The sequence below is a fragment of the Meles meles genome, chromosome 10 (assembly GCF_922984935.1).
Source record: "Meles meles chromosome 10, mMelMel3.1 paternal haplotype, whole genome shotgun sequence".
Taxonomy (NCBI): domain Eukaryota; kingdom Metazoa; phylum Chordata; class Mammalia; order Carnivora; family Mustelidae; genus Meles; species Meles meles.
Window position 1 is genome coordinate 6,452,515 of NC_060075.1, and position 22,655 is coordinate 6,475,169.

Sequence of the window (22,655 nt, forward strand, 5' to 3'; positions counted from 1 at the left end):
CAGATATTTGGGTTGGAATGTTGCCAGGGGAGATGAATGGGGATAGAAAACAGGGATTTAATGGTACTTGCCCTGGAGTGATTCATAATGATAGAAAAGTGGTTCTCAGTTCCAGCTAGGGGCCCGTGGTATGACCCATGAGGTTTCCAAAGAATCTGATTTAATGGGTTCAGGATGGGGTCTGGGCATTGGCAGGGTTTCAAAAGCTGCTCTGGTGGTTCCAATGAGCAGTGGGTGCTGAGAATCACCACGCAGACCATGACTCCTGAGGGGAGACAGGAGGGAGCTACTCACAAGTGAGGCCCTGGTGGGCTCAGTGAATTTGGGATAAAGGACAGTGCGGGGTGCCAGAGCAAACAGGCTGGAGGGACAGGAAGTCCCGATCCGTAAGTAAATATGTGGAAGCGTTTGGAAAGGGCCGAGTTGTGGGGTGAAGGGGAAGGTCACTGGACGTAAGGGGGTGAGGACCGAATGCATTATCCACACGGACACAGAGTGTCCGCGACAAGGACTGTGGCCCCACGAGCTGAACTCCTCTCCGGATGAGGGGAATGGCAGTTGGAAGCAGGAGAGAGTGGGGCAGAACTGGCCAGATGAAGCCGTGCACCAGAGAACTTCAGACTTCGTGTGCAATCTGCTGGTGTGCAAACTAAGACACATGCATGAGAAGTGACTCGCCCAAGTTCACCGCCAATTTAGTCTGCCAGCGGGGCAGACTAACCAGCCTCCTGGAGACAGTCCTCTGGCCTGTGGAGGACAGGGCTCAGACCCACCCTGCCCCCCACCCCTCTGTCCCCAGAAGCAGACTCTACACACAGGCTTGCTGCCAATGACACTTTATTTGGAAGATGCTGGTACCAGGGCAAGGAGTGAGAGCGTCGGTACAGGAGGAGGGGTACGGTGTCTCCGAGCCCTGTGGCGGCATGAAGGGTGGAGGCAGCCGCGAACAGCGGAGCCCTCAATGCTTCGAGAAATCCCCTCCTGGAGGACAGATGAGGGGGACAGGCACTAGCAAGGAGGCAGTGGTCAGGAGGCCCGGAGGGGATGCGGCAAGAGCGAGGGCAGTGGCGCAAACTGGCAGGAGAGGAAGACCCGCCGGGAAGAAGGCCGGAGAAAGGCCAGCTCTTGCTCTGCGCTCCCCCGCGGCCGAATCAGCGGCCCTGCACCTGTTTCTCGCACCGGCCCAGTGTGGCCTCCGGCTCCTAACGAGAACCAGGCACCTCTCGCACCTGCGCTCTCACCAAGCCCTCCCAACAAGCCTGTGCACATTGTCATTCAGGCGGTGAGGCCGAGGTCACGGACGCTCGGCAAGGAAGGAAGAGACGGGCTGCTAAGAGGCCGCTCTGACGGACTCCAAACCCCTAAGCGGGCGCATGATTGCAGAAGAACCCAGAGAGAGGGCCGAGAAGGGGAAGGGAGCGCGTCAGCAGGGGTCAAGAAGGAGGAATCCCGCGGGGGCCTGCGAGTTGGGAAACGGGTCGCCCTTCGGAAGCCCCGCCCCCCGCCCCAGCCGGGCCCCGCCCAGACCCACCGAGGCAGGCGCTGCACTGGCAGCTGCGGATGGCGGGCAGCACCACCGGCTCGGTGCGGCCGCCGGGACAGCGCAGGGTCAGGACGCGCACGGGGCTCTCGGGGTCCAGGCTGTAGCTGCAGCATCCGCACTGGCTCTGCAGGTACGGCTCCTGCGGGGGGAGGGGGGGTCGGGGAGGGCTGAGCTGGGGCGGGGCCAAACGCTGGGGCGGGGCCAAACGCGTTTGCCCAGAACACCCGCCTGCCCTCTAGCGGCCTTTCCCAGCGGGCGGGCGAGATCCCAGCGCTCCTCGCAGGGCAGCCAAGTTGGGGAGGTGCAGGGTTGGGCCTTCTGGGTCCGAGGAGAGCAAGTGCAGGGCAGAGCTCCGTCCGTCCTCTGGGACGGGCTCATAACGCCTTGCCAGAAATGTCTGGGACGAGGCTGTGTGTCACCGGTCTGGCTGGGCTGTGATTTCAGAGCCTAATTTAGCTCCTAATATATGCCTGTCCTGTTCGTGTCCTGGTGGGCCCACAGCAGGAGAAGAGGCCCCTGGCAGGGGTGGAGGCCTGCAGCCCGCCGGGGAGCCCAACCCCAGGGGAGGGTCACAGGGCCAAGCAGCCCGTGGAGGCCACCGTCGTGGCGAAAACTCAGCCCTGGTTCTGACCGCATCCCCTTGAGATTGGTCCCTGCCGTCCCCGGGATTTGCCCAGGCCGAGGCCCACCGTGGGAGGCCCTCAGGGGCGCACCTCAGGCAGGACGTTGGTGCTGGACGGGCAGTGCCCACTGCAGTAGCTCACTTCTACCTGGTCCAGGCGGCAGGGGCCCTTGGTGAGGTTGCGCAGCTCGGTGAGATGCTGGCAGGAGGCTGACTGCTCCTCTGGGGGGGGAGGGGATGGAGTGAGTGCAGGAGGTGGGGGCAGGGCACAGAGTGAAGGCCAACAGAGGGGAACTCTGTGTGAAGGGGACACCAGCGTGTGGACCTGAGGGCCATCTGTGGCTGTTGGGGCAGGGGTGGCCAGGCCCCATGAGGAAGCACTGGGGGTCTCCGCTCCGCAGATCCCCATGGCAGGCAGCACTGAGGAAGGCAGGCCTCCTAGGGTGGGCGTGGGGGAAGTTTGAGAGAAGGGCCCAGAACAGGGAGAGGCACAGCGGGAAGTACCCCAGGTCCCCCGCATACCCAGAGTCTCTCGGCGGCAAGTGGGACAGCAGCTCCCTGGTTCCTGCACGGTCACCTCACCCTGCAGAGGGAGTGGTCCCCAGACCCCTCAGGAGGATGGCCCCAGGACCCCCTAAGACCCGCCTCTGGGGAGCGACCCCGGAAGGAACCCAGGGAGCCGCTCTGGGAGGGCAGCGGGCTGCTGGTGGGTACCTGGGCACAGGTGAGTGGGGGGCAGTGCTGGGTGCAGACACTCCTCCCGTGGAGGCAGCGGCAGCTTTCACAGGCTTCCTGCCATTCGGATCCAGGCTGCGGAGAAGGGAGGAGAGCCTCGACTCCATCTTCATCTCGATCTCTCTGCTGGTACGACCTTTCTACACTACTCCCCCCTCCCCAAAACCAGCTGCCAGAGACTGGAGTCAGCAATAGGAGTTTCAGGAGGGAGGTGAGCCGATGGAGCCCAGAGGCTACACCATTGGGATGGCCCGTGGCCGATGGCCCAGCTGCCGGCTGCTGTAGGATCTGATGTAGGGGGAGGAGCCCTCGGACAGAAGGGAGGCCTGGGTGGAGGAGGGCTGGGTGGCACAAAGGGGCTGTGGTGTCTCACCGGGTGGGGATGCCCATGGCTCCAGCACTCGCAGCGCTCCAGGGGCACGCAGTGGCCCGCGTGGCTGCGCAAGTGCCCATGCCGGCACACGCACCCCGGGGCCTGCCCCATGCGGCAGGTGCCCCAAGTCTCTGTGGCGTTGGGCTCCCGGCACGTCCGCTCACATGGCCCCAGCTCCCCAGGAGGCACCTGCTGCCACATTTCCCCAGAAGGGCACTCTGCCAGGGAAGACCCCACCCACCCCCACCACTCAGGTCAGCCCTGGGTCCAGGCTTGATTCTCTACCCCCCCCCACACCAGGCACCCCTAGAGTCCCTCCTCCCTCCTCTAGTGCTGCCTGCTCGCCTCCAGCAGCCTTTGCATTTCCAGACCTCCACACACAGCCCTCCACACAACCCGTATCCACCTTTTCAAATACCAGCAGGGCCTAACTCGCATCTTGCCTTCTCCAGGAAACCATCCCTGACTAGTCATGTCCACCTTGACCTCTCTTCTTTGGGCACCGAGTCCCCATCCTGTGGGTGCAGCCTGCTTGTCAGTGGGCCAGAAACAGTCTCCCGTCTCTGTTCTGGTGGGTGAGTCTGCCCGCAGCAGCCAGGCTTGAGTGCTCAAGGCTCACCTTTCCTGTGTGTCTCTGAACCCACACAGAGCCCAGTGGGCCAGGGCTGGGCCCAGACGAGCCCTTAGCAAAGCCTGTTGACTGTGACCAGATGGGTGCAAAACAGCACAGGGCAGACCCCAGGGGGACTGGTGGAATGGGGACTGCCGGGCAAGGAGGCTCACCGTCTCAACCTTTGCTGCCTCCTCTGCAGGAAAGGAACCCTCCGCTTCCTGCATTGCTCACAGCCCTGCTCTGTGCTCACACAGGAATGCCGCCCGCACCGCGTGGACAGAGCAGGGAAGGGGCTTCTTGAAAGAGACAGCATTGCCTCTGCCCTCAGCAGGGCAACCACCCACCCCTGGCTTTGCAAGGACTGCAGGGGCCTGGACAGCCACATCTCACCGTGACAGTCAGCTGGAGAACAGTTGAAGGCTCCATCCCGGCAGATACTGGGAAGACAGAAGCTTGGGTTCAGATGCCTCCCAGGCCCTGCTTCCCAACCCCGTTCCCAGCAGCCCTGCCCTCCACCTCTTCCCGCCCCCACCCCCCTGGCCCTCACCAGCGGGTACAGTTCCAGGCCAGCACAGTCCCTGGGGGAAGCTCCCGGGTCTGCTCCTCCAGGGGCAAGGTCAGGCCCCACGGCAGAGAGATCTGGGTGCAGGGGCACGCGGCGGGTGGCACACACGTGCCATTGTGCAGCAGCTGGGGCAGCGCAGGCTGCGGTTAGACTCAGACCCACTTCTCCCCCTCCCCCCACCTGCTGGCTCTGCACGACAGGACTCGGGACACGGCCCTAAGACGCACCTGCTGTCCGGGGCAGCCGCAGCCCAGCTGGCAGGGTTCCTGCGTGCAGGGGGCACCAGGCTGCAGATGCGAGCAGAGGCGCGGGCACGTGGTGGCACAGGCTCTGAGCACCCGGCCAGGTGGGCAGTCTGGGGGGGCACAGACGGTGGGATGGAGTTCTGGGGAAGGGACTGCCTCACCACTGGCCCCCTGCCCTGGCTAGCACCAGATGGGACCAGGGGGCCTAGCTCAGCCGCCCCAGAGGGAAGGGCAGGTACCCACCACCCAGGCGCTCACCAGGGCAGGGCTGCAGGTTACATCCCTGCCGTTGCTCTGTGTCCTGGGCCTCGCATGGCCCCCCCGCAGGTCCCTCCTCGCAGCTCCGATGCCGCTCCATGGTGCCCCCACCGCAGGGAGCAGAGCAGCTGCTCCAGGCTGACCAAGGCCCAAGGACTGGGCACTCGCGGTGTGGACACATCAGGGACCCATTGAGACAGGTGCTGTGGACAGGAGTCAAAGGCACGAGTCAAGGGGAACAGAGCTTTTGTTTCCCAGGAATGCCCATAGCCCTGACCTGCCCCAAGCCTCCCACCCCCCGCGCGCACGCGTGCGCGCAGCTTCCTAGCACGCCGCTCCCCCAGCCACGGGCAGGCAACCATACCAGTTTTTGCAGCCCAGCTGTGCCACCTCGCCGGGGGCCACCACCCACGAGGCATTGGGGCTGGGAAGGCCACAGCGGCAGGAGGAGATGGGCACGCAGAGCCCATCCTGGATCAGCTGGCCAGGGGGGCAGCGGCAGCCTGGAGTGGAGGTGGGGAGGACAAGCACGATCCGGCTCCAGCAGGCACACGAAGGATCCCTGGTTCCCTCCGGCAGCCAGTTGGAGTCCAAAGCCTCAGACTGAGGCTGGAGCACCCTCCCCCACTCCCCAGTCCCCACTTGACCTGGTCTCCACACTGTTTCCACCGAGGGAGCGCAGGAAGGGGTCGCTCTAGCCGGCCCTGTGTGGGCACTAACCCAGGAACCCCTGAGGCTGTCTGAGAGTATCCTCACAGACACAGCCCGGCTTGGCTGAGCCTCGCTCTATGCGAGAGCCTGACTCGCTTGCTGAAAGTGACCCAAGGATCCACTTTCCTGCCCTATAACCCACGATCCGGTAAACGAGCACACCCCACCCACAGGTCTCCTGCTCTCTGGCCGCAGGAGGCAGCGAAGCGGGCTGCCCTGGTCAGAGGCCCTAGGGTCCCCAGGCTGGGTTGCCGGCATGGCCTGGCCACCTGGGCGGCACGGTCCCTGCAGACACTGCACGCGATCCCAGAGGTCAGCACAGCTTCTGGGACACCGGTTGGCACAGTCAAGGGTGGGCACGGTGTCCCGGGCTTCGCAGCTCTCCCCTGAGGGCCGGAACGTAAATGTCTGTGTTGGGGGCCAATGCACAGGCCCCAGGACAGCACCTTGCCCTCCCCTGCGTGCCTCCAGGAGCAGAGGAAGCCCTGACCCCGACCCCCGCAGGAGGTACCTTGTACCGCACAGCCCCCCGCCCCTCCCCCAGATGCCGACACGGGGGTTACCTGGGCAGGGCCCCACGTTGCAGCTCTCAGTCTGAGCCCATGGTCCACGGCAGCCCCCTCCAGGGGGGCCCCCTGCCTCTCTCCAGCGCAGTCGGAATCCCCCGCTGCAGGGCACCTGGCAGGCGCTCCAGGGCCCCCAAGGACTCCACTGGCATAAGTCTGGGGAGATAAAACGGAAGTCAGAACCCGGTGCCCACCTGCCCTCTGCCTCTTGCTTCCAGCCCAATAAACAGCATGGCGCAGCCCTACTCTCATTCCAGGCTCCCTCCTGCCCTGTTGGTCTCCATCGCTCCTCATTACCATGGCAGGCCCTGGGGTCCGGGCAGAGGCGTTGCTGGCTGAGTGGTGCCGTGCAGAGCTCTGGGTCCCCAGCCCATGGCCTCCCCGTCTCAGGGTCCAGACACAGGCGATGGCGGTGCTGCTCCGAAGCCAGCCAGGGGGCCAAGGTCGGGGAGGGGCCAGCTGGGTGCCGGGGCCAGCGCTCCTCTAGGGCAGTCCTGGAGGCAGGGGCTAGCACACCAGCAGGCAGGCAGGGCCCACAGGGTGACCACTCGGACCACCCACTCAGAGGCAGAAGACCTAGGAAGGGCAGTGAGTGGGCACCGTTCCCAGGGACCCGACGACCCCAGACCCCAGACCCCAGTGGATGGGGAGGGAGGAGCCCGAGTTATGACCAGGAAGGGCTGGACAGGGGAAAGGCTGTAGCAAGTGTCAGAGCTAGGGTAGGGGGGCCCACAGTCCTGGTTTGCCTGGGACTGTCCCGGTCCTAGTACTTAGATTTCCAGACTCGGGAACCCCGCCCCGCACCCCCCCCCCCCCCCCCCCCCCCCCCCCCCCCGCCGCCAGTCTCAGGCAACTGGGGACAGCTGGTCTCCCAAGTGCAGAGTTACCGTGACAGCCCTGGCTGGTGCACTGCAGCTCCCCGCGCCGGCACTCACTGCGGGAGGGGTGCTCGGGGTAAGACTGGCAATGCAAGACTCAGCCCGGAGCAGTGGGTGGGGGACTGATGGGAGGTGACCCGAGCCCATGAGATTAGGGCTGGGCCTGGGCCCGGGGATTTCCCTGTGGGGCCTCCTGCTCGCCCCCATTCCCCGACCCCAGACCCCAGCCCTCTGAAGCCGCCTCCCTGCCCCCATTGCTCACCACTCCTTGCAGCCCAGGCGCAGGCGTTCCCCGGGGGCCAGGGTCAGCCTGGCTCCTTCCCCTGCGAGGTGCAGGCAGCTGCACTGCTCTGGGGGAATGCAGCCCCCGGCCTGCTCCAGCAGCCCCTGACAGCAGAAGGGGACACGGGGACGCGGCTGTGTGGCAGCCGTCTCTGTACCTCCCCTAGCGCCATACCGTGTCTGCTCACGGCTGGTGCACGCGATGATTTGCCGGGCAAATGGGTGGGCACATGGGCACGAGGCAGAACGGGAGGGACTCCTTGGAGGCATCGTGCAGAGGAGACGGAGTGCGGCAGGCCCCCCCTTCTCCTGGGGCACCCCCCAACTCCCCCCCTCACCTCAGGGCAGTAGCAGCCGGGCTGGCAGGGCGGCAGGTCCTGGCAGAGCCGAGGGCTCAGGTGTGTGGTGCAGAGCCCCGCGCAGGGGGAGCCACAGGCCTGGAACTCGAAGGGAGGGCTGCAGCTGTCCCCTGTCGGGGAAGAGAGCTGATGGGGCGCCGTCCAGAGACACCATCCACCACCCAAGCCCGGAGCAGAGTACACAATCCCCACAGGGCCCCCTGGGCGTCTCCCTGTAGGAGTGCAAGCCTGCCCCCCCACCCGTGCTGTCCGACACTGTCTGGTGTCACCCCATGGAGCATCCACTCAGCCCCCAGGGTGGCCTCTAGGGAGGGTCATGATGGTTGGGGCTCCGAGAGCCAGGTGGCTGCATGGAGGATGGGGCCCTCGGGGTGCAAGGGCCCTGGCAGGTGCTCCCGGGGTTGGCGGATGGGAGGAAGGAGGGTGGCTACCACAGGACGTGGGCAGGACCTTCTGTGCCCCGGGTGCGGGTCCAAGGGGACAAAGCCTGCAGCTCCCAAGTGGGGAAATCACAGCGGAGCCAGGAGGGGAGAGGAGCAGCGGGATGCAAGAGGAGCTGAGGGTGAGGCAGAGTAACTGGGCTGCAGAGGCCAGGGGTCCGGGTGAGCAAGGACACCTGCTCTGAGGGCCTGGGGGCATGGAGAGGAGCTAGGAGGCCCTGCCAGGGCTCAGCTGTCTGGCTTCTCGCTCCCGGGGGGCCTCACCTGAGCAGTTGGCGGCGGGGCAGGGCCGGAAGTGGCCATCCAGTCGCGTGCAGGCCGAGCCCTCCCCGGCCCGGCCCGCTCCAGGCGCCGGGCCCTGGTGCCGGTAGCGCTGCTGGACCAGCACCTGGCAAGAGCACGGCGTCCAGCTGCTCCAGCTGCTCCAGACGCATTCCTCTAGGGACCAAGGTGGGCGGATGCTGGCCAGGCTCCTCCAGCCTCTCCCTCCGTCCCCTCCCCTCCACTCCACTCTCACCCCAGTCCCAGCCAACACCCTGCACAGGAAAAGGGCAAAAGGGAGCCAGGAATTCAGGCAAGTCCTAGTTCGTTGTGTCCCCGGTCACCCAGGGGCACGTCCCAGTGAGCTCAGAGGGAGAGATGGTGAGAAGAGGAAAGAGCTAGACAAAGCACTGGGGAGATAGCTCTGTGTTTGGGGGAGGAAATCTGGGCTTTGGGGAGCCACGTTACTCTCTGAACTTTCCCAAGGCAGGAAATCAGGGCAGGGGGCTTTTGCTGCCCAGTGCACACTCACCCAGGCAGGGCCCCGGGTAGCAGGCCTGGGTGTCCAGGTGGAGGAATGTGCCATTGCAAGTGTGGTCGGCTTCGGCCAGTGGGCAGGGGCAGGACCCAGAGCGAGAGGCCAGGCCTGGGCCGCAGCTGCGGGAACAGGGCCCCCACGGGCCCCAGGAGCAAGCCTCCAGCAGCCCCAGGCAAGGCTGCCGTCCACAGCGCTGCGTCTGGGTGTCAGGGCCCGCGCACGGGGTCCCCCTGTGGCTGGGGGCTGAGCCCATGCAGACCCGGGCACGAACCTGGTTTCCACCTCCACAGGAGACAGGGCATTCAGACCAGGGGGACCAGAGCGTCCAGGCCCCGGGAACTGTGGGAGGGCACGGGGGAGGTTAGAGAAGCCGGAGGGAGCAGAGGTCCCGAGGGCCGGCTGGGCCCTTCGTGGCAGGGGGGGTGGCAGCTCCTCCCTCCCTTCCCTCCTTTGAGAGAAACAGACACGGAGCCTGAGGCTAGAGGGAGTGGGGAGGGGGGACTGGGATGAAACCCCAAACCTGCACACTCCCCGTCTTCACATATGACGCCCTCCGGGGTGCAGGAGCTGAGGGGAGGAAGCTGGACTCAGGTTTGCGGTCCCCCAGCAGGACCTGACAGACCACCCCGCTCCCACCCCAGGCTTACCACTGTCGGCATTCGCCCTGCAGCCAGCTGTCCCCCAGGGTGTGGAGGCGGGCACCGTGCAGGCACAGGGGTGGGCACGGGGGCTGAGGGCAGGGCTGGCTCTGGGACTGCTCCTCCCGACACTCCGGGGCCCATGAGCCCGATGTGGAGGACCTGGGTGGGGGCCCAGGGCACAGAAGCTGAGAGGTGGCCCCGGGGCCTTCATCACTCCTCCGTCTCCTGGTGACACACCCCACAGGCAAACCTGGGGTGGCTACAGAAAGCAAGGGTGACCAGGGACAAAAGCTGGGGCCCGGGCACAGAGGGTGTGCCCCCGGGGGGCGTGATCCGGGAGCTCTGCATCAGAGAGGGAGACTGAGTCCAGGCAGTGGGAGACTGGGGCGGCGGGGGGGTGACGCTGGCCTAGCCCAGCCCCATACCGGAAGCGGCTCTGCTGTCCCTCGGGCCCACACGAGCGGCTGCAGGGACTCCAGGCTGACCAGCGGCTCCAGGAGCAGTGTGCAGGAGGCGGGCAGGGCTGAGCCGCACAGGAGAGCCGCCCAGCATGGCAGGTGCAGGTGCCGCAGGCCTCCTGGTGCCGGCTGCCCGGGGCCCAGCTGTGGCCCTGGGCATCTGTACACTCACAGTGCCCAATCGGCACGCAGCCACCGTCCTGCTCCAGGAAGCCTGTGGGGGAGGCAGCCCTCCAGAGCTGTGCGGGCACCCGGGTCCCACCTGCCTTCCTACCACACCGTGGCACCGGGCCCCCCTTACCGTCGGAGCAGCGGCAGCCCGGCTGGCAGGCCTGGTCGACCTGACACGCGAGCCCCTCCTGGAGGTCTGAGCAGCGGCGGGGGCAGCGGTTGGCACAGCTGACCATCTTCATGCCTGCTGGGCAGCCCTCCTCTGAGCAGATGGGAAGGACCAGAGTCAAGAGGGCTCATTTGCACCGGGGCTCAGAAGCCCTCTACCTGCCTGCCCGGGAACCACTCTGAACCTCCACGAAGCTATACTCTTATCCTTCTTCCCACGTTGGTAACCATGGAAACATGGGGCCTTGGGGAGACACCTGGGATTGGGACATTCTGCCAGAAGGGAGTCCCTCTTACCTACCTGGGGGTCCCAGAACCCAGCCTAGAACCCAGTAAGTGTCTGAGCTGGACTGAATTTGTGCATCTAAGAACATGCTCACCTACACGTGTCCAGCTGGAGGGGATAGGAGGACGGAAGGTCAGAGTAACCAAGGTCCATGGGGTCAGGGAGCTCAGAAAGACCAATAAGGGGGTGCCTGGGTGGCTCAGTGCGTTAAAGCCTCTGCCTTCAGCTCAGGTCATGATCTCAGAGTCCTAGGATGGAGCCCCGCGTCGGGCTCTCTGCTCAGCGGGGAGCCTGCTTCCCTTCTCTCTACCTGCCTCTCTGCCTACTTGTGATTTCTGTCTGCCAAATGAATAAATAAAATCTTTAAAAAAAAAATCTCTCTTTTTAAAAAAAAAAGACAGACAGACAGACAGACCAATAAGGACCAATAAGGAGCCGAAGCTGGGCGGGGCGTGTTTGGCTCCGCCCACACGCCAGGGGCAGGCGCGCTCCTGACTGTAACCCTCAAATCCTCTGGAAATCTTGACCCGGCTGGGGCTGGGTGACCCTTCGGGACCTGGAGGGTGGGCAAAACTGGGAGAACGAGTTCTAGTGCAGGGTGGAGGCAGGCAGGGGCACGGATCCTAGCAGCTCTGCTTCGGCCACAGCGAGTGCCCGCGCTGCGTCCGCATCCCACCATCTACCCCTGCCGGGCCCGGGTTTCCCCAGCTGGTCACTGAGTGTCTCCATCACGAGGTGTGGTGGGAGTTGAATTAGGGGTGGGAACAGCTGTGCAGAGCGCAAAGGCCACCAGGGATGCCGTGTCCCCACCGCCATACCACAGGGCAAGGGATTGCAGAGCCGAGCGTGGTGCCTCTCCCCAACACAGGGGGTGCCCCCATTCTTGGGTGGGGGGCTGGAGCAGCTGCGGCTCCTCAGGGATCGGCCGCCTCCACAGCTCCGGTCACACCAGGACCAGGGACTCCAGCGTGACCAGCCTCCAGGCACTGCATGGCGGAGAGAAGGTCCACATGAGGGATCGGGCTCAGGCACAGGCCCCCCCTCCCCCACCATGTACCAGGAGACCAGGACAGGGTCCCCCGCTAAGACAGAATCACCACAGGGAGGGGCCAGGGAAGGGCACGCACTGGTCCCCAGCAGCCCTCCTCACCCGGGCAAGCCCGCAGGTTGCAGAAGCGGCGCTCCTGGTAAGCCGTGAGGATGTCGGGGCACCAGTACCCGCCGGGCCCTGGGGGATGGTAGGCCCGCAGGCGGCGCTGCTGGCCCACCCCACAGCTTCGGGAGCAAGGTTCCCACGGGGCCCAGGCGGTCCAGGAACAGTTTCCAGCCACACAGCCAGGGCTGGGGCACAGGGGCAGCTCTGCGGGCGGGGACAGGACAGGACGGAAGGGAGAGCTGGAGCCAGCCTTGACTCCCCCGCCTCAGCCCGATAGCAGACCCCCGCGTCACCTGGGCCACCGGGCCCTCCTCCAGACCTTCGGGGTCCTGTTTCGGATCTGATAGTGGCTGCTGTGGGGGGTTGGCAACTAGGACTCAGGAGGCTGCGGTCCCAGACTCACCAGGATGCTGAGAGATTTGGATGGGAACTTGGGGGAGGACTGGCCTGTGTGGGCAGGGCTCCCCATCAGCTGCGTGGGCTGGTTCAGAGCACCCCGGGGCCAGAGTCACACAAGGACTCCTGACTGGACATCAGGCTGAGAAGTCGGTATTTGCTTCAAGGGTATTAGATGTTGGGGTTGGAAGGTTGGACAAGGCTTGGGGGTCAGAATGAGCAGCTGGAGGGAGGATGCTGGGCTTAGAGGGGATGCCCGGGGTTCAGACATGGGTCAGGGTCAGAGGTCAAGGCTGGAAGGTGCACCTGTGCAGGAGGGCAGGTTGCAAGGGCGCTCCTGGGAAGGGTCCCCGCTGGTGCAGTTTGCCAGGCAGAGGCGAGTGCGGCTGCGCCAAGCAGGGTGTGTGGGGTCTGTGCAGGTGTGAGAGCAAGGGGACCATGGGGACCACGGACCCCAGCCGCCTGCAGGGAGAGGAGGGAGAGGCATCTCCTGTTGAGTCAGCCCTGGGCTCCCAGCCTCCGAGAAAGCAGGGCTGGGGAGGGGGGGGCTCTGGGCTTGTTTTCCCAAAAGGCAGCCATGTGTGAGGGGTAGGGGCAGCCTGGGGCCGGGACCCATGGAGTCTGGGCTACCTGGAAGACTTGTCACTGGCTCCACCGTGAACCCTCCAGCCCCTGTGCCAAAGAAAAGCCGAGTTCTAAACCCACCACTACCTGATTCAGTCCTTCCCTCTGCTGGGTCTCCCACGGACTGTCCAGGCCCTGAGCACAGCCAGACTAGCCCTTCCTGCTTCCCTCACCTGGGCAGTCCGGGCTGGAGCAGTACTTCAGGTCCTGGAGGGGCCCTCCACAGCCCTGGCTGCCTGGGGCGGGGGAGGGCCGCGCACACTGGCGGCTGCGGGTCTGGGTGCCCAGCCCACCACAAGAGCGGGAGCATGGGCCCCATGGCCCCCAAGGACCGAAGCGATCACTAGCCTTGGAGCAGTCCCCCATGGAGCAAGTCAGCCGCCCATGCACACAGGAGCTGCGGAAAGGCATGGGGGTGAGGCGCCGGATAGGACAGACCCTGGGAGAGAGGGGTGGGCAAGGGCCTCCGCCCCAAAGAATGAAGAGACAGAGCCAAGGTTGGTCTGGCTGGGCAGGGGCAGGGCAGCCAGTGCCTCCCCCTCCCTGGGCTCCACATGTCCCCCATTCTCACCACGCCCTCACCAGTTCCTGCAGCCCATACGAAGGCTCTGGCCTGAGCCCAACTCATCCCCAGGCCCAAGGGGCTGACCGCCCTCTCCCAGAATGGGGGGCCGAGCCGCAGGGTCAGCGCCGGCCGTTCCCAGCTCCTGTAGCAGCGCGGCGGTGAGCACGCAGGGGCACTCCTGGCAGGGTGGGAGCAGAGGGGAAGGGGCCATCGCACAGGCCCAGGGTGGCTCCCTGCACCTGGGCACTGCCGCGAAGGGGGGCGGGAGGAGGGGCACGGGAGGCTGGGGGGTCCCCGGTAGAGCATTCCCTAGAGCAAGTGGGACTCTGAGTCGGGGGCATGAACGTGAGAGACTAGTGGCCTGTAAGCTTGGTCCAAGACAGCCAGCGGCTTTCCTGCATACAGCACTTAGCTAGGACCCAGGCAGGGTCAGCGGAGGCCCTTACGGGGTGGGACTTGGAGGGGTCAGGGAGGTGGAAAGAGCCTCAGCCAGGAATCAGGCACCTGGTTCCTAGCTTTATGGTAACTGTGTCTCTTTCCTTCCCTGTGGCTCTCGCAGCAGCATCAGCTCTATGGTAAGCAGGTGGCTGCTCAGACCCTTCCGGGCATGGCATTCTGGAACTCTGGGTGGGGGCAGCCACTGGCCACTGGCTTCAGGATTAGGATTAAAGACCGGGAAGGAAATCTCCACGCGTCTGGAGAGCTCAGCAGAGCACAGCGGGCACCTGCCTGCTGTCTGGACCCCACGGCAGGAGACCAGGAGTCTGGGGCCAGGCAGAGTCCAGGGGAGGGTACGCTTCCCCAGTGGGGTGGTGCAGGGGGGCAGTCAGGACCCACAATTCCTGGCTGTGGCCTGAACGGAGTGGGAAGCACGGGGCGTGGCAGGAAACTGCCCTGGGAGGCAGGGGGCGCACCCGGCCACATGCCAGTCACGGGCGGCTCCACGCCGGACGCCGTGCAGGAGCCGGGCGCCAGGGAGAGCCACTGCGGGAGAGCAGGAGGCCAGGCAAGGCCCCCGTTCTGGGAGCCGGCGACATCCTGAGGCAATGTCACCCCAGCTGTCCACTGCCTGACCCACCGGACAGCTGAGGCTACAGAGAGCCTCGAGGCCGAACACTTGCCTGGGGTCACGTGAGGAAGAGGGGCGCGGTCCAGAGGACAGGGTCTGCAGGGGTGAGCGGCTGCAGGTGAGAGGGAGGAAAGGCAGTGGAGGGGAGGGGAGGGAGGGGGGCCTTGGGCTCTGCGCGGCGCGGGTTCTGACCTGGACACAGGACGAGCGGTGCTGGAAGGTGCCCACGGGGCAGTGGCAGCCCTCCTCGCAGCCAGCAGAGAAGCAGGCAACCTGCTGAGTGATGTGGGCACAGGAGAAGGGGCACCCCTCGCCGGGCGGGCACTCCCGGTACAGACGTCCAGCCGGGCAGCCTGCCTCTGGGGCAACACTTGGGTCAGGGCCCAGGTCTGGCCCGCGCTGCCCGTGGCGGTTACTTCTATACCCACTCCATGCCCCCACGACCTGCTTCCCCACCCCAGCGCCCGCACTCCCATGGCTCCCCATGGTGCCCACGACAGCCTCCCTGGGGCGCCCCTGGGGACCAGTGTCACGCTCGCCCACACGCTCCCCTCCCCGAATCTGGCTACTTCCTCCTGCACTTGCCCCAGGGAGAGGGCAGCCCACAGGGATGGGATGAAGAGGTCAGAGGCACCCCTGAGCCCGTGTCAAAGACCAACGTGGGAATCCAACTTAAGTTAGAGCGTCAAGAGCAGAACCTGGGTTGGGGCTCACCTCGGCAGACCTGGGTGTGGCAGGTGCGGCTCTGGCGGGCAGGCCCGGGGCAGGGGGGCCGGGCACATGTCCGGGAGCGGAGTTGCTCCCCGCCTCCGCAGGAGACGCTGCAGTCTTCCCAGGGACCCCAGGAACCCCACATCCCAGGCCCAGGGCAGCCAGGCACCTCCCAGCACTGCAGGGTGCCCTCTGTACAGGTGCTGGGGACAGGGAGGGGGACTTCAGGAGAGAGGACCCCGGCCACCTCCCCCCTAGGGCCCTACTGCCCAGCTCGGCAACCTACTCCCCACCTGCTTCCCTGGGCTCACCAGTTGTCACAGGGCCCAGTCACCACCTCTCCGGGTTCCAGCCTCTCCCAGGAGCTGAGCCCAGGCCCTGCTGACCGGCTCTGGTTCTCAGGAATCCCTGAAGGCATGAGTGGGGGTGGGACTCCGGATAGCTCAGTGTGCCCCACCCTGAGTCCCTCCCCCCACCCCACTGCCTTCTACCTCCCTCCCTATCAGTCTTCAGCCTCTGGTGCCCCAGATCCTGGGCCTGGGAGATGGAAGCCCGAACCCGGGACAGGCCCGGGATGCTGTGGGATGTCCGGGAGATGAACGCCCGGAGCATCGGAGGGGACCGGCTGCCCGTCCCCATCCTGCCGCTCCAGGCTCGGCCCCATGGGCAGAGGCCAGGCAGGCAGGCACTGCCGTGCTCAGTGGGGGGTCCCTGGGAGAGGGCAAGGGGAAACACTGACCCATGGCTCCAGGCTGGAAGTGGCAGTGGCAGCGGGCAGGAGGCACACAAAGGCCATCCTGCGACAGCTGGCCGGGGGGGCACCCACAGCTGGGCCGGCAGCCCGTCGGACCTGGCTGGCACATGCTCCCGGGAGACAGGTCCTGGCAGGAGCGGGGACAGGGCCACCCACATGGGAGAAGACCCTGGCCACCCCCACAGTCTGTGGCAGGAGGGAAGCAAAGACGGTGAACGCTGAGCGGGGCCCAGCCGGAATGATCCCGGCACGCAGGTGGCCAGCCCTCTGGTCATGCCCCCTCCCCACCTGCTCTGGCCTTCCACCTGGCCCCAGGATTACGGAGTGAGTGATCTAAGGGCCACCCCAAGAAGGAAACGACGTGCAGGTGTATACTGGGGTCAATGGTCAGAGGCAGTGTCTCCCTAGCCTTCTAAGGGACCCTCCCAGACCTCCGCAGAAGCCCTCACCTGGGCATTGTGTGGAATTGTCCTGGCAGGGGCGACTCTGCCTGTAGCCCCCAGGGCAGGGCCTGCCTCCCTCAGGGGCGGGGGGCCAGATACACTCCCGGCTCCGCTGGGACTGCCCCAGGCACGGGTCACAGGGAGACCACGGTCCCCACGGGCTCCAGGCTCCATCCGCTGTTTCAGGAAGACAGAACCAGCTGTGCCAGGACGACTAGGAGGCGCCCAGCCCACTGAGATTTGAGCAGACTAGTGGGGGCGTCTCACCTGGGCAGTCGGGGGAGCTGGGGCAGGTCTCCTTCTGATGCTGGGCCCCTGCCCCTCCTGCTTCACCAGGGCATGGGGTCCCCCCATGCTGAGGAGCGGGGCAGGCGCAAGCCCTGGAGCGGGTCCTCGTCTGACCCCTGCAGGGCTGGGAGCACGCTGTCCACTCCGACCATGAACACCAGCCACCCGGCACTGCAGGGACAATGGGAGGGCACTGGGCACAGGCATGCCTTCCCTAGTTCTAGCCCTCTCAGTGGCCCTGGCCACTTTTCCTCGCCTCCCTCTGAGCTGAGACATACGTACCTGGGCAAGGCAGGTCTGTGCAGTTCAGCCTCCCCTCGGAGCAGGTGCTGGGCAGGGCACACAGGCACGGGAAGGAGAGCAGCAGCTCAGCCCTGCCCCTGTCCTCCACGCGCACCCCTCCTCAGCTGCCTCTTCCCTTCCCCTTGCTGCCATGCTCCCCTTTCCCTTCAGGGTCTCAGATGCCCCCCAGCCATTCTCCAGAGCCTCTAGACCCTACTCTTGTCCTATTCAGGGACCCCTCAGCTGTCCTGTGGGCTCCCTGCTGTTCGCTGGCGGGCGTGTCCTACTGGGGAATGACCAGAGGTCGTCTGCTGCTGACAGGGGCTAGACAGTGAGGGGGAACACCGTGTCTGTCACCCCCCCTTTCCCTCTGAACACACACCCAGCCTGCCACGCCTCCCAGAGCACAGGCACAGCAAGCTGGCTGCCTCCGTTTTCCCACCCATCAGTGCCTGCCTGCGTCTCCTCGGGGGTCATGGGAGTCTAACCTGCAGCAGCTGAGACCCAGGAGAGCTCGGGTGCAGCCCGCCCTCCCCCGGGCCCCTGCAGCTGCCCACGAGTCCGCCTCACCAGTAGTTGCAGCTGTCGGGCCCGGGCAGCCGAGCCCCCGGCCGGTGCCGCTCCCCGCTCAGTAGGTCCAGGCAGCCGCAGTGGCTGGGTGGCACGCAGAGGGCCCCATCGGCACTCAGCACCTGGCCCGGCGGGCAGTAGCAGCCGGGCCGGCAGTGCCACACGCAGTGCTGGGGGGCCGCAAGGGAGGGCTCGGGTCAGCAGGAGACAGGGCCAAGGGGGCTAGGAGGGGTGCTCTGGGGAGTGGGCACAGAGCCATGGGGAAAGATGAAGGGAAGGAGGCACGAGATGAAGGAGGCAGAGGGGGAAGCTGTCGAGCTCTGGTTCATAGACACTACATTCCAACCCAGTTTCTCCCTCCTCTCCTCCCCAGCGCAGAAGTGGGGAGGGGGGACGAGAGCCTGAGAATGGCTGCCCGGGGTGGCGGGGGGAGGGAGGTTGTCCTCCAAATGTGAACCCTGTGGAGGGTTTCATGGGGGACCTGGCCAGTGCCTGGGAACCAAGGCATCTCCCAGACCTCCCCAGAATGTAGGGCAGCACAACAGAAAGCTGGCTTAGGGCACGGGGTCACCTGGGAAGGAGCTGGGGTCCCCTGGGGAAGCCAGGAGCCAGGCCCAGGCCCTCTTCCCCTCCCTGCTCCGCCCCTGTGGTGCCTCCCTGGCTACTCTTCAATGCCCACGCAGGGCCTCGTGGCACCATCCCTTGGGCATCCCTGATTCGGGTCTGTTCCTCCCCACACTGCAGGCTCCCTGTGCGCCTGCGTGCCTCTGCCCCTCTCCATGGTGCTGGCCAGGCGTTCCGCAACATCGCCCCAGCCAGCACACCAATGCGTACACGCGTGCACACGTACTCTCACACTCAGGGGCCACACACTGAAATGCTCGTGGTGTTTAAGATGATGTAGTGGGAGGATTCCCCCTTCTTCAGTGTTTATGTTCCTTTTGTAATAAATTTTTAAATTCGGAAAGGCCTGACGTAGTGAATGCAATGTTGCTGGGTGAAGCTCACTCCAGAGACTCTGGAACAAACGGGAGCCAGCCTGGTGGGCACGGATCCCACCCCTCCCCACCAGTGTGAGGTGGCCCCAGGCCCAAAGAGGTCATGACCCAAAGCCGTAACCCGCCCTCCTGCAAAAGTAACCCTTGGAGCCAGAGGTCAGGTGGACATTTGTTCCCAGGGAGCCGGACTCACCACGAGGTCGTCACAGGAGCGAGGACAGGCAGGGCCACAAGGACTGTACTCGGCCCCCTGAATGGCGGTGCAGTTGGTCACTGGGGAAGGGACAGGAGGGGCTGAGAGCTGTGTAGGGGGCCCACTCCGGCCCATCTCTCCAGAGTGCTCCTTGCCCCCTGTCCCCCCATCCTGGCCGGTACCTGGGCACGGCAGAGCCTGGCAGGCCTCTCCTTGGGCCCGCGGCCCCTCGCAGTAATCCCCCAGGCCCTGGGGTGGAGGCTGATCACAGGCTCGCATCCGGCTCCGCAGGCCTCCCCCACAGCTCCGGCTACAGCTGGACCAGGGCCCCCAAGGCCCCCAGCCCCCAGCTCCTGGGGTGACAACGAAGGAAGCAGTTCTTGGGGTGGTGGTGTTGGTCAGGGCGGGGGCCAGCGGGTACAAGACAGCGGGTATCCTCAGAGCGTGGGGGGCACCATCCTGGGCACCCGGGGACTCACGGTCACACGCTGGCAGGAGGCAGGGTTCCTCCTCAGCGTCAGGGCCCCGGCAAAGAGGGGCAGGCCAGGTTGGTGGGGATGGCAGCGCCAGGACGGACGGGTCCATAGTGGGGGGCCCGGAGCAGAAGCGGTGCCGGTGGCGTCGCGCAGGGCCACAGGAGGCTGAGCACTCGCTCCATGGGGTCCAGGGTGACCACGCGGGCTGACCTGGGGTGCCCAGGAGGGAAAGGCAGAGCGCGGATGGAGTGAGCACCGGCTGGAGACACTGGCCTGGGCAGAGCGACCCTCCTCCTCCCTCCCCCCGACTCCAACCAAGCTTTCCTCCCCTGATAGGGAGCTGGCAGGGGGCACCGTCGGGCGTGGGGGCCCCTTCTCACCCTCCTCACAGGGCCAGGAGGTGCAGTGGGTGATAAGCCCAGAAACACAGGAGCTGGAAGAAAACAGCAGAAGGTCACGGTGCTGTCACAGGCTGACGCGTGTTCCCGCAAATTCCTTCGTGGACGCCCGAACACCCAGGATTCAGAATGTGACCTTATTTGGTGAAAAGGTCTTCGCAGAGGTGCTCAAGTTACAGGGAGGGCACTAGGGTGGCCCTGGTCCCACATGACTTGTGTCCTACAAAGGGGACATCTGGACTCAGCGCAGACGTGCGTAGAGGGGCCGATGTGAGGAGGGGGGCATGAGGAGGAGGTGGCCCCGGGAAGGCGGCGTGCAGGGGTGTGGCCGCAAGCCAAGGAAGAGCCGAGGATCACCAGCAACCACAGAACAGCAGGGCTTCGAGCAGATTCTGCCCCACAGCCCTCAGCAGAAACCACCCTGCTGACTCCTTGATCTGGGATTTCTGGTCTCCTGAAGTGTGAAAGGACACATCCCGGGTCTGCGGTGCACAGTGGACCAAGATGGGGGGGAAGAGAAAGGATGAGCAGGAAGGACATGGGCAAGGGCCTCAAGGAGCGGGACAGCTGTGCCTGGGGGGCAAGGGGCAGCTCCACGGCCCCCTGGAGGCCGGCATCCCCTGGCGCTGAGGAGGGAAGCAAGGTGCTCACAGGTCACAGCCACGGGTGGGGGGTCCTCACCAGTTCTCGCAGAGACGAAGCACCACACTGCCCGGGGGATAAAGGCGCCCCCCATGGGCACAGGGGCAGTCCCGGGAGGGCACGCACACGTTGTTCTGGAACCAAAAACCTTCCATCATCTTCCGGATTCCAGGAGGGTCTGGTCCGGCCTGCTCCCTACAGTCAGAACCCAGCACCCCCTCCCAGGCTCCCACCCTCCAACGCCACCCACACTCCTTCCACAAACAGCCCTCCTGCTCCCACCGCCACCAGCGGTTATAGGAACCGTGGCGAGGGGCATGGACCCCCAGTCTCTGGAGCAAAAGACCATCTCCGATTGCAGGACGGGGACTGAACCGTCAAACGCCCCTGGAACCAGCTAACAGAACACGCACCTTGCGATGCGTAGGACAACAGTGTTTAAAAAACAACTGCAGGGGCACCTGAGTGGCTCAGTGGGTTAAAGCCTCTGCTTTCAGCTCAGGTCATGGTCCCAAGGTCCTGGGATCGAGCCCCGCATCAGGCTCTCTGCTCAGCAGGGAGCCTCCTTCCTCCTCTCTCTCTGCCTGCCTCTCTGCCTACTTATGATCTCTGTCTGTCAAATAAATAAAAAATCTTTAAAAAAACAAAACAACTGCACATTTCATCAAGAAAATGGAAACTGATGAAGTTACACATACATGGAGTTTGGACAAAAGTTGCTACTGCCTTTTTTTTTTAGATTTATTTATTTATTTATTTGACAGACAGATCACAAGTAGGCAGAGAGGCAGGCAGAGAGAGAGAGAGAGGAGGAAACAGGCTCCCCGCCGAGCAGAGAGCCCGATGCGGGGCTTGATCCCAGGACCCTGGGATCATGACTGAGCCGAAGGCAGAGGCTTTAACCCACTGAGCCGCCCGGGCGCCCCCAAAGTTCTACTGTCTTAAAGTTTAAGAAACTGCCACCCAGTAGCACGTGATTCAAAGCCAAGTGTTCCGAGGTGGGTGCCAGGTCCTGGGAGGCACCACAGCCTTTTACGTAGTGATGGTGAGGCCCGTTATCACCTCAGCTTGACAAATGCAGAGACTGAGGCGCAAGACTACGCAGCCGGAGGTCACAGAGCTCCTAACAGAAGAGTCTGATCTGAACTGGAGTCCGGCCCCTTGCCCACAGCCCGGGCTTCAGCGGCCCCTCTCGAAGCCCTCCCCACCGCCCCACAAGCTTCTGTCCAGATCCCATGGCCCCGCCTCCCTTCCAGCCCAGTTCCCAGGGCCTTCCAGCAGCAGCGCCGCCTCCAGCTCGCCACACCCTGCAGTCTCGGACCGTGCAGTCAGGATCACCTCCTCCAGGAAGCCCGCTGCCACTGACCCAGCCCCCGCCAGGCTGCCTCCCGAGCGCCACACTATGCAAAGCTCACTTCCTGTGTGGGGATGGCCCCATCTTCATTCTAGGTGCTCTGGTCTGGTTTCCCCAGACTAGAGGCTCTTGGAGGGCAGAGTCTACTTTCTTCCCACGGCGTAGCCCCCCTAAGACTAAGCAGGCCAGGCGCTCAATAAAAAACCAATAACGTAAGAGAACAGAGCGCTCAAGTAGGCACGAACCGTAAAGATCTTCTCGACCTATCATCATTTCACAAATAGGAAAAGAGAGGCTCATGGAAACATGAATGTGACTCACACAGGGTCACCTGCTGGCTGCTGGAGAGCGGAGCCGTGACCCCTGAATTCAGTGCTTTTCCTTGACTCTGAAGCCCCATGCCCTTGGTTCTGCCCCTGCCCAGGTCCCGTGGAGGTCAGGTCAGGAAAGACACTCACAAGCAGGAGAGTCCCAGATGGGCAGTAACAGCCGGGAAGGCAGGTCTGGTCTGTCCCTTGAGGGGCGCTGAGCGCCGCACAGGAGGCAGGGCCCTGGGCGCAGTCCAGCCACCGCTTGCCCCTGGGACACACACCAGGCACGGGCCCTGGGGACACAGGAATTGACAGCCCAGCCCAGGCACAGTCAACTCTGGCTCCCCACCCAGGAGAGGCATCGGTTCTAGGTGTGGCCGGGGTGGATGTGGGAGTGTCGCAGGAACCCATAGGAGCTCTGGGAGAGGGGTCTCTGGGGTGACAGGGAGAGGTTGATAGGACCCTGGGTTGGGTGGGAGGATTATGGAGGGTCTGGAGCAGTGGGGCAAGTGGGCACGGCCCTCACCAGCGCAGGGCTGCAGCCCGCAGGCAGAGAAGTCCACGCGGCCATTCGGGCCTCCTCCCCGAGTGCGGTTCCGGTAGCCGCCGCCGCAGGGCACAGAGCACGGGGACCAGGGGCCCCACTCCCCACTGGGACCTGGGGTAGCAGCCAGGTCACTGCGGGCCTTACTTCCCACGCCCACGACAACCC

At 64.8% G+C, this 22,655-nt stretch overlaps 1 protein-coding gene across 1 annotated transcript in view; it reads right to left on the reverse strand.

Moving 5' to 3' along the window:
• Nucleotides 1-841: 841 nt before the first annotated feature.
• LOC123951902 (SCO-spondin-like) overlaps nucleotides 842-22,655 on the reverse strand; it is a 51,892-nt gene continuing 30,078 nt past the window's right edge. Inside the window, exons 60-103 of the mRNA XM_046021028.1 lie at nucleotides 22,470-22,601; nucleotides 22,091-22,236; nucleotides 20,318-20,412; nucleotides 19,619-19,671; nucleotides 19,242-19,448; nucleotides 18,945-19,115; nucleotides 18,763-18,842; nucleotides 17,572-17,741; nucleotides 17,002-17,048; nucleotides 16,699-16,890; nucleotides 16,438-16,608; nucleotides 15,974-16,174; nucleotides 15,546-15,642; nucleotides 15,238-15,437; nucleotides 14,716-14,882; nucleotides 13,472-13,632; nucleotides 13,063-13,286; nucleotides 12,896-12,937; nucleotides 12,572-12,727; nucleotides 11,864-12,073; nucleotides 11,532-11,699; nucleotides 10,390-10,521; nucleotides 10,056-10,302; nucleotides 9,637-9,789; nucleotides 9,510-9,556; nucleotides 8,984-9,328; nucleotides 8,455-8,628; nucleotides 7,730-7,860; nucleotides 7,372-7,496; nucleotides 7,119-7,165; nucleotides 6,529-6,807; nucleotides 6,229-6,387; nucleotides 5,935-6,051; nucleotides 5,319-5,457; nucleotides 4,955-5,157; nucleotides 4,679-4,806; nucleotides 4,434-4,576; nucleotides 4,277-4,323; nucleotides 3,274-3,491; nucleotides 2,880-2,975; nucleotides 2,688-2,748; nucleotides 2,257-2,387; nucleotides 1,532-1,682; nucleotides 842-981 (exon numbers count right to left, since the gene is read on the reverse strand). Coding sequence (XP_045876984.1) covers nucleotides 959-981; nucleotides 1,532-1,682; nucleotides 2,257-2,387; nucleotides 2,688-2,748; nucleotides 2,880-2,975; nucleotides 3,274-3,491; nucleotides 4,277-4,323; nucleotides 4,434-4,576; nucleotides 4,679-4,806; nucleotides 4,955-5,157; nucleotides 5,319-5,457; nucleotides 5,935-6,051; nucleotides 6,229-6,387; nucleotides 6,529-6,807; nucleotides 7,119-7,165; nucleotides 7,372-7,496; nucleotides 7,730-7,860; nucleotides 8,455-8,628; nucleotides 8,984-9,328; nucleotides 9,510-9,556; nucleotides 9,637-9,789; nucleotides 10,056-10,302; nucleotides 10,390-10,521; nucleotides 11,532-11,699; nucleotides 11,864-12,073; nucleotides 12,572-12,727; nucleotides 12,896-12,937; nucleotides 13,063-13,286; nucleotides 13,472-13,632; nucleotides 14,716-14,882; nucleotides 15,238-15,437; nucleotides 15,546-15,642; nucleotides 15,974-16,174; nucleotides 16,438-16,608; nucleotides 16,699-16,890; nucleotides 17,002-17,048; nucleotides 17,572-17,741; nucleotides 18,763-18,842; nucleotides 18,945-19,115; nucleotides 19,242-19,448; nucleotides 19,619-19,671; nucleotides 20,318-20,412; nucleotides 22,091-22,236; nucleotides 22,470-22,601 — 6,386 coding nt within the window. The 3' untranslated portion in view covers nucleotides 842-958. The remainder of the gene's footprint in view (nucleotides 982-1,531; nucleotides 1,683-2,256; nucleotides 2,388-2,687; nucleotides 2,749-2,879; nucleotides 2,976-3,273; nucleotides 3,492-4,276; nucleotides 4,324-4,433; nucleotides 4,577-4,678; nucleotides 4,807-4,954; nucleotides 5,158-5,318; nucleotides 5,458-5,934; nucleotides 6,052-6,228; nucleotides 6,388-6,528; nucleotides 6,808-7,118; nucleotides 7,166-7,371; nucleotides 7,497-7,729; nucleotides 7,861-8,454; nucleotides 8,629-8,983; nucleotides 9,329-9,509; nucleotides 9,557-9,636; nucleotides 9,790-10,055; nucleotides 10,303-10,389; nucleotides 10,522-11,531; nucleotides 11,700-11,863; nucleotides 12,074-12,571; nucleotides 12,728-12,895; nucleotides 12,938-13,062; nucleotides 13,287-13,471; nucleotides 13,633-14,715; nucleotides 14,883-15,237; nucleotides 15,438-15,545; nucleotides 15,643-15,973; nucleotides 16,175-16,437; nucleotides 16,609-16,698; nucleotides 16,891-17,001; nucleotides 17,049-17,571; nucleotides 17,742-18,762; nucleotides 18,843-18,944; nucleotides 19,116-19,241; nucleotides 19,449-19,618; nucleotides 19,672-20,317; nucleotides 20,413-22,090; nucleotides 22,237-22,469; nucleotides 22,602-22,655) is intronic.